General features: G+C 38.1%; 1 protein-coding gene and 1 long non-coding RNA gene across 3 annotated transcripts in view; both read left to right on the top strand.

The window, feature by feature from the left end:
* Positions 1–14,365, top strand: part of LOC125804940 (uncharacterized) — a 149,751-nt gene that overhangs the window by 130,215 nt on the left and 5,171 nt on the right. The gene's annotated exons all lie outside the window — the stretch shown is intronic.
* Positions 1–14,365, top strand: part of itga4 (integrin alpha 4) — a 58,690-nt gene that overhangs the window by 39,344 nt on the left and 4,981 nt on the right. The window contains exons 16-25 of the mRNA XM_049484843.1: positions 1,177–1,332; positions 2,113–2,189; positions 5,766–5,907; positions 6,611–6,786; positions 9,585–9,674; positions 10,028–10,115; positions 11,385–11,492; positions 11,950–12,075; positions 12,709–12,834; positions 13,717–13,815. Of these exons, the coding sequence (XP_049340800.1) occupies positions 1,177–1,332; positions 2,113–2,189; positions 5,766–5,907; positions 6,611–6,786; positions 9,585–9,674; positions 10,028–10,115; positions 11,385–11,492; positions 11,950–12,075; positions 12,709–12,834; positions 13,717–13,815 (1,188 nt within the window). The remainder of the gene's footprint in view (positions 1–1,176; positions 1,333–2,112; positions 2,190–5,765; positions 5,908–6,610; positions 6,787–9,584; positions 9,675–10,027; positions 10,116–11,384; positions 11,493–11,949; positions 12,076–12,708; positions 12,835–13,716; positions 13,816–14,365) is intronic.

The following is a 14,365-nucleotide window of genomic DNA, read 5'->3' as shown; positions in this document are numbered from 1 at the left end:
TTCTGTTATACGTGCAGAGCGTGATGAACGGTGCAAAAATGAATTTATTACAACACACACAGAGCTGATTCAGCTGATTCACACTGCGCTTCAGTTTCACTACACTGGAAAAAAAATCACCCCCTCCTCCCCCCTCTTTGGAGGACTATTTAACCCTTGTGTGGTGTTCATATTTTTGTTACTCGTTTACTTTGTTACTTGTATTTAATTCAGCAAAATTAAGCAATTCTACATTAAAATGCTTTACTCATGCTCGCTTCACCTAAATTGCAAGCAATATAAACAGCTTACATGGTTAATATTTACCCTTTACCTTTCTTATGTTACATTTCTTTTAAGAAGTGCTACTCTTTTTTTTATTAGTTTTTTAATAAAATGTAAAAGAAAATGAATTAAACTCAAGATATGAGTAGAAAATGTGTTTAGTTTAAAATTTCCAAATGAAGCAATGTTTATTAGCCCTTGGCCAAACATACTGTATGTAATATAAATGTGTGTATGTGTGGGGGGGGGTGTACAGTGTGTGTTTATCGAAAATGTGTTTTGATATATATTTTTCACAAAAAATGAGCCAATGCCAATGAGTTTGAGTTAGAAAAAATATTTTTTTAGTATCATTTGATGAAAAATGAAAACGGGTCCCACAGACCCGAACACAAGGGTTAACCCTCCCGTTATATTCCAGGTCAATTTGACCCGTTTTTTAAATATATAGGAATATATCAAACTAAACTGAACTGCTTGAATTTTTACACCAGGAGTAAAGCAGCATAAAGTTATCCAAAAGCAGTGTGTAAGACTGGTGGAGGAGGAGAACATGATGCAAAGATGCATGAACAAAAAAACTGTGATTAAAAACCAGGGTTATTCCACCAAATATTGATTATTTCTGAGGTCTAAAAGCTCTGCATCTTTTTTTTTGTTGTTATTTCAGCCATTTCTCATTTTCTGTAAATAAATGCTCTAAATGAGAATATTTCTATTTGGAATTTGGGAGAAATGTTGTCTGTAGTTTATAGAATAAAACAACAATGTTCATTTTACTCAAACATAAACCTATAAATAGGTATAATCCTGTATAACATGGGTATGAGCTGCAGTGTTGATTTTGTGTAATTACACAGGTATTAATCTTTAATAACAGGGTAAATGTTCTCTCTATGTTCTGTATTTTAGAGAGATGTTCGTGATATCTTCACTCTGATCCAGTTCGAGGTTCAGTATGAGCTGGGGGAGCACAGTGTGTTTCGGGGGGGAACCTCCAGAACCTTCAGCTCACTGCAGCCCATCCTGCAGCAGAGAGAGGGACACACCAACCTCGTCTCCAACCAGGTACATCCTGAACCCGACACGCCCAAATCACCAAAAAACAGGATTAAAATCATTAAATATGTAACAATATATAACAAATATTAACAGAATTTATATATTTCACCATATTATAATCAAATGTTAATTTAAAAAGTCAAAATGAAATAAAACATTGGATCTTCTTTATTGTGCTTTGCATACAGGCTGGCCTGAGGACTTTTATTATGAAGTCCACAATGCCAGATTAGCTAGCGATGCTAACTGTATTCTGAGCTGAATTAATGGCTGATGTTTGATACCAGAATGAAGATACTGTACAGGTTGAATAGAGTAAGATAGGTTTATGATGTTTAATGTGATATGTTTTATATCTATATATCAGATCTTTAGTTATTACTATCAGAACATCATCAGTTACCTGCGTAATGCAGCCCTCAGGTTCCTCAGGTTTCCGAGGAATACTGAAATATCAAAAAATGCTTTCACCTTTATTGAAGTGTTTTCTATATCGAATTATGGTCCAGCCCTAACTTCAATAGTTAAAGTAATGATTATTGTTAACCAAATGATTAATCTGTGGATTTCTGTGGATTGTAAATAAATAAACTAATTTTCTACAAGAAGTAAATTCACATTTTAACCACAAAGGCTGTTTTCCTTACATGTTAAGTTTTTAAGTATATGTATATATTTTTTTTTTCTTCAAAAATGTTATTTTTAATAAATAGTGCACAAGACCACAGTGAGAATGATATAATGGAATATTTTTATTTTATTTCATAATTTTTTTGTGTGTAACAGACTCAGTTTGCCAGATACTGCGCCTGGGAAAACTGCTCCACTAACCTGCAGGTTTCTGCACGGCTGGTTTTGCCGCAGTAAGTACTGATTTTTCTTTTATTTATTTGTTTATTTATTCAATATTTCATATTGGTTGCACAATATTTGGTGCTACTCGAGTCTAGCAGTTGTTCTTTACATTGTATCAACACTTCATAGTCAGAAATTATATTCAAATTATATTAAATATATTAAAATTAACAACGTTTTCTGTTCTTAAGTAAAGTTACTGTTTTAAAGTGTGTTTTTATTCCATTTTAGTCCAAAGTCACGTGTGTGTTGTTTTATTGTGTATTCTATATTTAATTGGTTAGTTTTTATTGTACTTTCTCATTTCATTTTAGTTACTAAGCGACTAAACAACTTTTCTACATTCTGACATCATCACTGATGTGGGCGGAGTCTTTTTATACTTCCCACTGATTGGTTTATAGAATATCACTTCAACAAGTTACCATTACAGTGGTATTGTGGCCAAATTCTGCTTCTATGCCAGAATCCACCTCTGTTTTTTTGAGTGCAGAATTAAAATAGATCTATAGAACTAAATAGATTAAATCAGAATTATTTTATTTGTGTTTATAAAGAAGGGTTAATCTACAGTTACAGTAGATACAGAATCACCAGCACTGTAATCTGTAGAAAGAAATGCCATTTGGGTCTGCTGGTTCAGACCCCCCGACAGTACACAGCAGGTTTACCCAGCAGACTTCGTCTGAGGGAGGCATCTGTACCTTCTGTACCTGCTGTGGCAAGTTAGCAGACGAGGGAGATGTAAGAACTTTTAAATAATGAGTTTTGTGCTTCTATCACACTTAAGCATGAACTAGTTTGTTTGTGTTTTGTGTGTGGGGGCGTGGCCAGCAAAAGCTAATTTGAATAAAAGTGACAAAATCCTTAAACGGCTCATTCTGAAAGGGACTGAAACTGGTAAGAATAGAACTGTGAGATCTTTATCTTTATGTTTATGAGAGTGATTGCATATTAAAGAACACAGAACTACTGTATATTAACTCACCCTGTGCTGAGCCTTTTTTGTAAAACATAATTAGCATTAAAAATAGATTGAGTTTCATATATTATTATTTTTATTTTGAGATATTTTAGTACCGTATTTTTCGGACTATAAGGCGCACTTAAAAACTTTTAATTTTCACAAAAATTGACAGTGCGTCTTATAATACGGTGCGCCTTTTGTATGGATTTTACTCGTCAGGTTGTAAGGAGCAGTAAACACACACTCCGTGCAGCGTTATAGAGAGTTTCAGTGCTATACAGAGTCCAGAGCCGTGCAGCTCCGAGGCTGAGCAGCAATAGCATTAGCTAGATGCTAACCGCTAAGCTAGCTAGCTTATTCACTGAGATCAGTATTATCTAAATTTTACTCGTCAGGTTGTAAGGAGCAGTAAACACACACTCCGTGCAGCGTTATAGAGAGTTTCAGTGCTATACAGAGTCCAGAGCCGTGCAGCTCCGAGGCTGGAGCAGCAAATAGCATTAGCTAGCTTATTCACTGTTCAGAGATCAGTATTATCTAAATTTTACCCGTCAGGTGTAAGGAGCAGTAAACACACACTCCGTGCAGAGCCGTGCCGCTCCGAGGCTGGAGCAGCAATACCGCTTAGCTAGCTAGCTTTTTCACCGTTCAGAGGTGAGTTATCAGCCTGTAAGTCTGTGCTGCTTTGCCTGGCTAGCATTAGCTAGATGCTAAGCGCTAACTCTCTCAGAGGTGAGTTTTATCAGCCTGTAATCTGCTTGTTTACCGTGTTAAAACAAGCTACGGGGGACGAATCGCTAGCTAATATCTCACTGTCTTACCAGAACACGCAGGATTACTCAGTGTAACGCTGTCGTTTAAGTTTGGGTTAACTTTACTAGTTTAGGTGACTAGCTAGCGTGCTAGCGGATAGCTATGCTAACGCTGGTGCAGCAAGCCTTAGCTTAAGCCTTAGCTTACTGTAAATAAACTGAAGCACGTTACTCACCCAAATAAACAGTTTTCAGGAGAGGAATCTGTGTAGATTAATATCCAGCACTCGTTTGACTTTGAAAGAGCTATATTTGTATACTGAGACGCTCCACCGGCAAGCGACCACCCCCGGTGGGGGAAGGGAAACATGGCGCCACCCCTGTTCACTTTGATATAGGCACCCTTTCTAGTGTCACTTAACGCGCCTTATAATGCGATGCGCCCTATGTATGGAAAAATAGCAGAAAATAGGCGTTCTTTGATAGTGCGTCTTATAATACGGTGCGCCTTATAGTCCGAAAAATACGGTATTTAATAATTTTAATATCAGTGCACAAAGAAACCATCAATTTCATTAAGAGATTAATGATTGGAGAACGATGTGCCTCGTTTAAAATTAACGATTTAACACTATTAAATAAACTAATTCTTATAGGAGTACTAATTCTCATATACATATGAATACATATTAATTTGAATAGCCACGCCCCCTCTCACACCGAACACACAGCCTCGGGGAACACTCACACAGTAGTCCAGACCTCTACATCACTTCCCTTCATTCACAGCGGTTCTCAGGCCGGCTTAATTGAGTCGTGTGTGTGTGTGTGTGTGTGTCTGTGTGTGTGTGTGTGTCTGTGTGTGTGTCTGTGTGTGTGTGTGTGTCCAAATTAGCATTTTGGATCATGTTTCCAGCCGTACGCAAACTAATTTATGGACCTCTTTCGCTCTCCTCGGTGATAATGCATGATCTGATTATTCATAAGGCGAGTGTGTGTGTGTGTGTGTGTGTGTGTGTGTGAGAGTGTGTGTGTGTGTGTGTGTGTGTGTGTGCGTGTGTGTGAGACTGGGGAGTGAGACTTGTCACCCTCCCAGATGCGCACCTGGTGCCTAGTTTAGAGGGAAATCAGGTCTGAACCGTGTGTGTGCGTGTGTGTGTGTGTGTGTGTGTGTGTGTGTGTGTGTGTGTGTGTGTGTGTGAAACTCGGGGCACAGCCTGCAGCGTCTCTCCCCAGTAGAGTGTTCAAAAAACACTCAGAAAACCCAAAATCAAAATTACAATATAAATAAATTCCACTTTACTTTTACTATTATCCTTTTCTTTATTTTATATTTTATAAATTCTTTACTTTTTTGTGTCAATTTTTTTGTGTTTTGATGGTCTTTTAGGATTCTCTCTCTCTATATATATATATGTATTTTTTTTACGTATATATTTTATTCATATATATTACATACATATTACATATATTTACATTTAAAATGAGTATTTCTTTCCTTTTTTTTATTTTATTCCATATTATTTATAATTACTTATTAAATGTTTTCAATCCCTTTAATACTGTAAATGCTCAGCAACATTGTAAATGAGGGTCAACCTCAATGTATTCCCGTGTGAAAGTAAAGGTTGATTGATTAATTGATTGATTGATTGAAATGCCCCCCCCCCCCCCAAAAAAAGTGTTTGAGAGCATCAGTTAAAGTAAAGTAGTGAAGAGGTAGAGTTACAGGTATACAGTGAATAGTGAATATTTGAGTAATGTTCGAATCCAGATTATGAGAAGAAACAACTACTTTGAGTTAAAAAAAAGTAAAAATCTGTTCTGATGTTTTAATATCAGTTTTATATGTTTCTGTCCTACAGGAACATGTCGTATTTTGCTCTCGGAAACGGGAAGACCATCCTGCTGAACGCGACACTGATCAACGCTGGAGATGACGCTTTCCTGCCTAAACTCCACCTCCGATACCCCAGCAACCTGCACTTCATCAGAGTACTGGACGCTGTGAGTGCACTAATCATCATGCACTAATCATGGTGAACTTTTCAGGTGTTCCTGAATCTCTTTCGTCTGTGTTTAATAATAAAAGCAGCCACAGCCAACTGTCAGTGATATTATATCCCAGTGAGACATCTGGTAATCCAGTAGACGAGTCTTGGTTTGGTTCAGTTGCCAGGAGAACAGTACTCTTCTGACTGTATTGTGCTGAGTGTAAAGTTTGGTAGAGGGGGGATCATTATGACTATGGTTTGAGGTTGTTTATTAGAAGCTGATGGGCTCGAACCTTTAATGCATCAGCAGATCAAGAGAGTCTGGACATTTTCATGCTCCAAACTTTGTGAGAACAGTTTGGGGACGACCCCTTCCTGTTCCAACATGACCACTGTATACCAGAGCACAAATCAAGCTCCATAAAGATTTAGATAAGCATTTTTAAGCAGAGTTTGGTGTGGAAGAACCTGACTGGCCTGCACAGAGACCTGGATCTCAACCTGAAAACATAAACACATAAACACACTCCTAAACCTTGTGAAAGCCTTCCCAGAAGAGCTGAAGCTGGATGGATTAAAAATGGGATATCACTCATTTAATTGGCTTGCGAAGGCATCATCACTCTCAGAAAACATAGTTTTATATATTTTTATAAAGCCCTACAAGCTGTAGAGACATGCTGACTTTTGACTTCCTGTTTATTTGTGTTTATCAGGAGGAGAAATACGTGAGCTGTGAAGTCGTGGAGGAGAATAAGACAGCGATTGGTCTGGACTGCAGTGTGGCCAACCTCTACATCCCCTCTCTAACAAAGATCAACATCAGCTTCTTAATGGATGTGATCCAGAACAGCAGTGCTGGAGATATTAGCATTAGCATCAATGCTACAAGGTAAGAAATTATTCAGTTTTGTTTCACTTACTGTATTTCATTCTACAAAAAAATGTCCACTGTAAGGACAATAGTATTGTTTCTTCATGATAATTTAGCAGGTGTGCCAATTAGAAGTGGGCAATATGATGATTTATTTTTAATAATGATACATTTACTTAATGTATTGATCATATATTCATGTTGTATGCAGTGTAATTGGATGAACTGCAGTATATTTTGAAGCAGTGTCACTTGATATATAGCAGCACCATGACCGTGATAACATGTATTGCAATAAATATAATGTTTTTAACATTAGAAAACTGAACACCTGGAAAAGCTGCCTGTTCACTGTCTACTCCCCTTAACAATTTCATATCAATAATCAATAACATGAATCAACCCTTAAATAAATATCCATAAAAACTAGACAACCGTGTAAAAAAAGAAAGGTTTGGAGGACATGACATGACGTTCAGGAAAGGGACAATTTTCAGATTTTAATTCATTATATTTTGACAGTAAAATGTAAATGATTTTTAGGTGGTTGCTATGGTCTTGGTAGATGTTTGCTAGGTTTCTGCTATGGTGTTGATAAATGGCTCTTAGGGGGTTGCTATGGTGTTTCTAGATGTCTCCAATGGTCTTGGTAGGTGGTTGCTAGGTTTCTGCTATGCTGTTGATAAATGGTTCGTAGGTGGCTGCTATGGTGTTGCTAGGTTTATGCTATGGTGTTAATAAATGGCTCTTAGGTGGTTGCTTTGGTGTTTCTAGATGTCTCCTATGTTTTTGAAAGGTGGTTGCTATGTTTCTGCTATGCTGTTGATAAATGGTTCATGGTTGCAATGGTGTTGCTAGGTTTCTGCTATGGTTTAAATAAATGTCTCCTAGGTGGCTGCTATGGTGTTGCTAAGTGTCTGCTATGTTCTTGGTAGGTGGTTGCTAAGTTTCTTCTATGGTGTTGACAAATGGCTCCTAGGTGGTTGCTATGGTCTTGGTAGGTGATTGCTAGATTTCTGCTTTTGTGTTGATAAAAGTTTCTTAGGGGTTTTTTATAGTCTTGATTGGTGTCTGCTATGGTAACTTGTTCCCAGGTGGTTGCTGTGGTGTTGGAAAGTTGTCCGTAGGCGACCCAGTACATTTGTGCATATAGTTTGCATTAAAGCCTCATGAACACAGTGTAGGACTGCAGATGCAGACTTTATTAACCAAACATGGGGTCGGTTTGTGTACATTTCTGTCTGAACTATTCCTTTAATCAGACACACATTCCGTTCTCTGTATTAGACGAGTGTTTGTGTTAAAGGAACGCAGTAAAATAAACTATACTGTGATAAACGGCTGCACAGTACACTGAACTCTCCCCCCGCCCATTTCTGCAGGACGTCCTGAACTGGAGGCGTACGAAATGGCGAATATTCAGTGAATTACTGGAGAAGAACACTGCTGAGAATCAGAGCCAGGCGTAATTGTTTTATGAGAATCAACTGCTACTGCTCAGAACAACAAACTGACCATAGATGGGCATGGGGCTGAGGCAGTGTGAGGCAGTTTGAGGCAGTTTGAGGCAGTGAGAGGCAGTGTGATGTAGTGTGAGTCAGTTTGAGGCAGTGAGAGGCAGTATAAGGCAGTGTGAGGGAGTGTTAGGGAGTGTGAGGCAGTATGAGGCAGTGAGAGGCAGTATGAGGCAGTGAGAGGCAGTATGAGGCAGTATGAGGCAGTGAGAGGCAGTATTAGGGAGTATGAGGCAGTGTGAGGCAGTGTGATTCAGTGTGAGGGAGTATGAGGCAGTGAGAGGCAGTGTGAGGCAGTGTCAGGGAGTGTGAGGCAGTATGAGGCAGTGTGAAGCAGTGTGAAGCAGTGTGAGGCAGTGTGAGGGAGTGTGAAGCAGTGTGAGGCAGTGTGAAGCAGTGTGAGGGAGTGTTAAGGAGTGTGAGGTAGTGTGAGGGAGTGTGAAGCAGTGTGAGGCAGTGTGAGGGAGTGTGAGGCAGTGTGAGGGAGTGTGAAGCAGTGAGAGGCAGTGTGAGGGAGTGTGAGGCAGTGTGAGGGAGTGTGAAGCAGTGAGAGGCAGTGAGAGGCAGTATGAGGCAGTGTGAGGTAGTATAATGCAGTGTGAGGCAGTTTGAGGCAGTATAAGGCAGTGTGAGGCAGTATAAGGCAGTGTGAGGCAGTGTGAGGGAGTGTGAAGCAGTGAGAGGCAGTATGAGGCAGTGTGAGGTAGTATAATGCAGTGTGAGGCAGTTTGAGGCAGTATAAGGCAGTGTGAGGCAGTATAAGGCAGTATAAGGCAGTGTGAGGCAGTGAGAGGCAGTATGAGGCGGTGTGAGGCAGTGTGAGGCAGTATGAGGCAGTGTGAGGCGGTGAGAGGCAGTTTGAGGCAGTGTGAGGGAGTGAGAGGCAGTTTGAGGCAGAGTGATGTTCTTATAATATAAAAAAGTGCAAGTACAGGATGGTTGAGCAGGTAAACTGGTTCCCACTGGTCACTATGGTGTCTCTGATGGTTTCTGTGGTGTTGCTAGGTGTCTGCTATGCTGTGGGTAAGTGGAGGTGGTTCCTAGGTGGTGTTGAAAAGTGGTTCCTAGGTGGTTGATATGGTGTTGCATAGTGGTTCCATAGCAATAATGAATTTTTCTAATGATAATTAGACCTTCAGTTTACAGTATTTTATGCTGCGTTTTTATAATTATTTTTTAATAATGGAGTTTTTAGCACTGGATAAGTATAAGTAGTGGTCATGCTTCTTTTATACCACAGGGGGCGCTGTATATATATATATAAATATTTATAAATATATATATAATGTGTTTATATTTCAGAGAGAACTATGAGAACCTGGACCTTTTACACGACAACGTGGCGTATCTGACCCTGCTTCTGAGATACGGAGTGGACCTCAACATGCACGGGTGAGTGATACGGACCAATAGAATTGCTCCAAAAAATTAAAAAGTAGGAATCAAATAATAAAAAAATGTAAGGACAAGGCTTGAAAGGGGGTCCCAAAAACAGGTGGAAAACTAAAGAAAAGCCCACACCTAATGTAGGAATTTTGGTGGGAAAATAACCCAGAGCAAATTAAAAGTAGTCTTCCTTCCACAGTTAAATCTAACTTTTTTACTCAAATTTTAACTTAAAATTAACTTTTGTATTTTTGGTACTGGTCTGTTTTATTTATTTGAAGTGAGGGTTTGGTATTAAACGATGCAGTATGATAAGCTTTATTGAAAAACTGTAATCATGCTCTTTCTTTAATATGCAGATTTGTGTCTCCGACGTCTTTCATATTTGGGGAATATGAGCCGGTTCCAGTCGACTGCTACAGCGAGAGATTTAACTACACGTTTAAGGTACTGTTTTATATTAAACACCAGCACAGGATACTTTACTACACTTTACTGCTCTTTACTGCTCTTTACTGCTCTTTACTGGCCTTTACTGCTCTTTACTGCTCTGTACTGCTCTTTACTGGCCTTTACTGTACTTTACTGTCCTTTACTGCTCTTTACTGTCCTTTACTGCTCTGTACTGCTCTTTACTGGCCTTTACTGTACTTTACTGTCCTTTACTGCTCTTTACTGTCCTTTACTGCTCTGTACTGCTCTTTACTGTCCTTTACTGGCCTTTACTGCTCTGTACTGCTCTTTACTGGCCTTTACTGTACTTTACTGCTCTTTACTGGCCTTTACTGCTCTTTACTGCTCTGTACTGCTCTTTACTGGCCTTTACTGTACTTTACTGCTCTTTACTGGCCTTTACTGCTCTTTACTGCTCTGTACTGCTCTTTACTGCTCTTTACTGTCCTTTACTGCTCTTTACTGCTCTTTACTGTCCTTTACTGCTCTTTACTGCTCTTTACTGCTCTTTACTGTCCTTTACTGCTCTTTACTGTCCTTTACTGCTCTTTACTGCTCTTTACTGTCCTTTACTGCTCTTTACTGCTCTTTACTGTCCTTTACTGCTCTTTACTGCTCTTTACTGCTCTTTACTGTCCTTTACTGCTCTGTACTGCTCTTTACTGGCCTTTACTGTACTTTACTGCTCTTTACTGGCCTTTACTGCTCTTTACTGCTCTGTACTGCTCTTTACTGGCCTTTACTGTACTTTACTGCTCTTTACTGTCCTTTACTGCTCTTTACTGCTCTTTACTGTTCTTTACTGCTCTTTACTGTCCTTTACTGCTCTTTACTGTCCTTTATTGCTCTTTACTGCTCTTTACTTTTCTTTACTGCTCTTTACTGTCCTTTACTGCTCTTTACTGGTCTTTACTGGCCTTTACTGTACTTTACTGCTCTTTACTGTCCTTTACTGCTCTTTACTGCTCTTTACTGCTCTTTACTGTCCTTTATTGCTCTTTACTGCTCTTTACTGCTCTTTACTGCTCTTTACTGTTCTTTACTGCTCTTTACTGTCCTTTACTGCTCTTTACTGCTCTTTACTGTTCTTTACTGCTCTTTACTGTCCTTTATTGCTCTTTACTGCTCTTTACTGCTCTTTACTGTCCTTTACTGCTCTTTACTGCTCTTTACTGCTCTTTACTGCTATTTACTGTATCTATTCTGTAGTGTATCCTCAGTAAAATGTGTTTTATTGATGTAATGTTGGTTTTCTGGTTGCAGGTGATGAACGTTGGTCCCAGTAAAGCTCTGAACACCAAAGTAGAAATTGACATTCCTCAGGTTTTGACTCCGTATCCGGACAGGTTAATCCGGATTACAGATTTACAGGTACGGGAATTACCGCACATATAATTTATTCCACTAAAATTAAACCTGGATATTCTGTAACTAAGTGTTAGAATTATCTCCTGGGTTAGGATTATTATTTAGATTTTAAAAAGTCATTTTTAAAAAAAACTTTCTGTGCCTATTTTTAATCATACCAAACTGAGTCTGTTGCTAATACAACATAATCATTATTATAAACATGTTAGGACTGTGATTGGCTAAGAGATGTTTTAGGAGTACCATTATTGCACAGTAATGGCACTCTGACCAAAGCTCTTCCAGTATTTCTCTGCTACACACACACACACAAGGCAGATAACTTAACAGCTGTTAGTTAAACATAATTGAACGTAATCAAATAATCAGAAGCACAAGTGATAAATAGTTTAATAAATCATATTTTACAGCATCTTATCTTTAACTTTAACTTAATTATATATTTTTTTATATTTCACAGACGACTGTAGGCCACTGCCGTCCGAAGAACAGCAGTCTGTGGCTGGAGGATGACTGTGATGTGAGGAAGGCTTCGTTTATTCAGGAGCTCGTCTTCTTCTTCTCCAAAAGCAGCAAGCGTGTGATGGTAAATCTCCAAACACAACATTTTAACTCAGTTCAGAACAGCCCAGAACGACTGGGACAGTTCTCTTTAGCTTGGTTGAGCCACAGTAAAGTTTACAGTCTAGAATGAAGAGCATTTTCACACCTGAAAGTTCAGACCAGAGCCAGAACCAAGCTTCTTGTGAGTGTTATATTATATATTCTACCTTTTAATGCAATGTACTGTATTTTTCGCACTATAAGATTCACTTAAAATCCTTTAATTTTCCCAAAAATGGTCAGTACTCCTTATAATCCGGTGCTCCTTATGTATAAATTCTATTAGTCAGGTATTAAGGAGCAGTAAAGCCACTCTGAATGCTGAAGTACAGAGGTATACAAGTTATACAGGAGTTTCAGTGAAGTTTCTCCAGCACTAAGGCTGAAGCAGTATTAGCATTAGCCGCTAACTGCAGCGCTAGCTCTTTCGGCCTTAGAGGTATATTGAGTATATTGGACTCTAGTCTGCGTGTTTACCATGTTAAAACAGGCTATTTTGGATGCACCGCTAGCTGATAGCACCCTGAGTTACCGGAACATTTACTAGCGCTAAGCGCGCTAAGAGTTTCTTCCTGTATTTTAGTGCTCTATAATCAGCTCTGTTTTTCTCCTGCAGTTTTGTGCTCAGGTGGACGGAGCCTGCATGGTCTTGGAGTGTAACTTTGGAAATTTGGACCCTGGTAAAGAGGTCACCATCAACCTGGAGGTGGAGCTGAACCCTGCAGTCCTCCAGATCAGCCCTGTAAGAGTCTCTCAGACTAGTTTTAAGATTAAATGTGTATGTGTTTTTAATTCAAAAGGTCAGTTTTATATTCAGCCATGGACAAATACATCGGGATACACATTAATTGTTGAATTATAGTGTTTCATTCAGTCCCATTAATTATCCATAATTAATCCATAAATCCAGTCTCCAGTCTTGCAGTCTGCCTGTAGAGAGGTTAGTGAAAGAATGGGCGAAGCTACAGAAAGGGACCGACTACACACTAATGCCAATGTGTTTAAAAGGGAATGTAATGAAATGTCACTAATTAGATTAAATGTAATGTAACTAATGTAACTAAATGTATCTAATGTAACTAAATGTAACTATCTGAATTAAATGTAATGTGTAGGTGTCCCAACACTTTTGTCCATATAGTGTAGCTGCAAAAAGGGACCGACTACATACTAATGCTTATGGGTTTAGAATGGGATGTCCTAAAAGCTACTGTAGTAGCTGTATAATATTTCTGTCAATATAGTGGAGCTCCATTAATATATATATATATATATATATATATATATATATATATATATATATATATATATTTAATAAATATACATTAGCAGTTCACTGATTTATATTGGGGGACTATTTAAAACTTTTATTCCTATTAGTTATTTAAAAAAAGGGGCATGGATATATGCAAACATAAAACTCCAAAAAACAAGTAAAAAATAAGGATAAAAGGTAAAGAACAAAACAACAAAATCAAAGGGAAATAGGGAATAAAAGAAGAGAAAGAATAAATGTTGGTAGAGAGTGATTTAGTAATTAATGAGAAAAATGGAAAATGAATAAAAAAATAAGTAATTATCAGATTTTTATTGCTGATTTTTTCCTGTGTTTTTGTAATTTTAGGGGAGACATGCTTTAATGGAGATGAACAGCATCATCTCCGTCACGTCGCCCGTAAACGATGCCAACACCATCATGCTGAAGGACGATAACAGCGCTCTGGTGAGTCACATGATCCTGAAACTGTAATTTTAGTGATTTTTGTGTTGATGCTGCTTATTTTATATTTCAAATATACAGCTCACTTAAAAATGATCAGTTTCTCTGATTTTGCTATTTATAGGTTTATGTTTGAGTAAAATGAACATTGTTGTTTTATTCTATAAACTACAGACAACATTTCTCCCAAATTACAAATAAAAATATTCTCATTTAGAGCATTTATTTACAGAAAATGAGAAATGACTGAAATAACAAAAAAGATGCAGAGCTTTCAGACCTCAAATAATGCAAAGAAAACAAGTTCATATTCATAAAGTTTTAAGAGTTCAGAAATAATCAATATTTGGTGGAATAACCCTGGTGGTTTTAAATCACAGTTTTTGTTTTCATGCATCTTGTCATCATGTTTTCCTCCACCAGTCTTACACACTGCTTTTGGATAACTTTATGCTGCTTTACTCCTGGTGCAAAAATTCAAGCAGTTCAGTTTGGTGGTTTGATGGTTTGTGATCATCCATCTTCCTCTTGATTATATTCCAGAGGTTTTTAA

The sequence above is a fragment of the Astyanax mexicanus genome, chromosome 11 (assembly GCF_023375975.1).
Source record: "Astyanax mexicanus isolate ESR-SI-001 chromosome 11, AstMex3_surface, whole genome shotgun sequence".
In the NCBI taxonomy this organism is placed as follows: domain Eukaryota; kingdom Metazoa; phylum Chordata; class Actinopteri; order Characiformes; family Acestrorhamphidae; genus Astyanax; species Astyanax mexicanus.
This window is presented reverse-complemented; position numbering and strand designations above follow the sequence as displayed.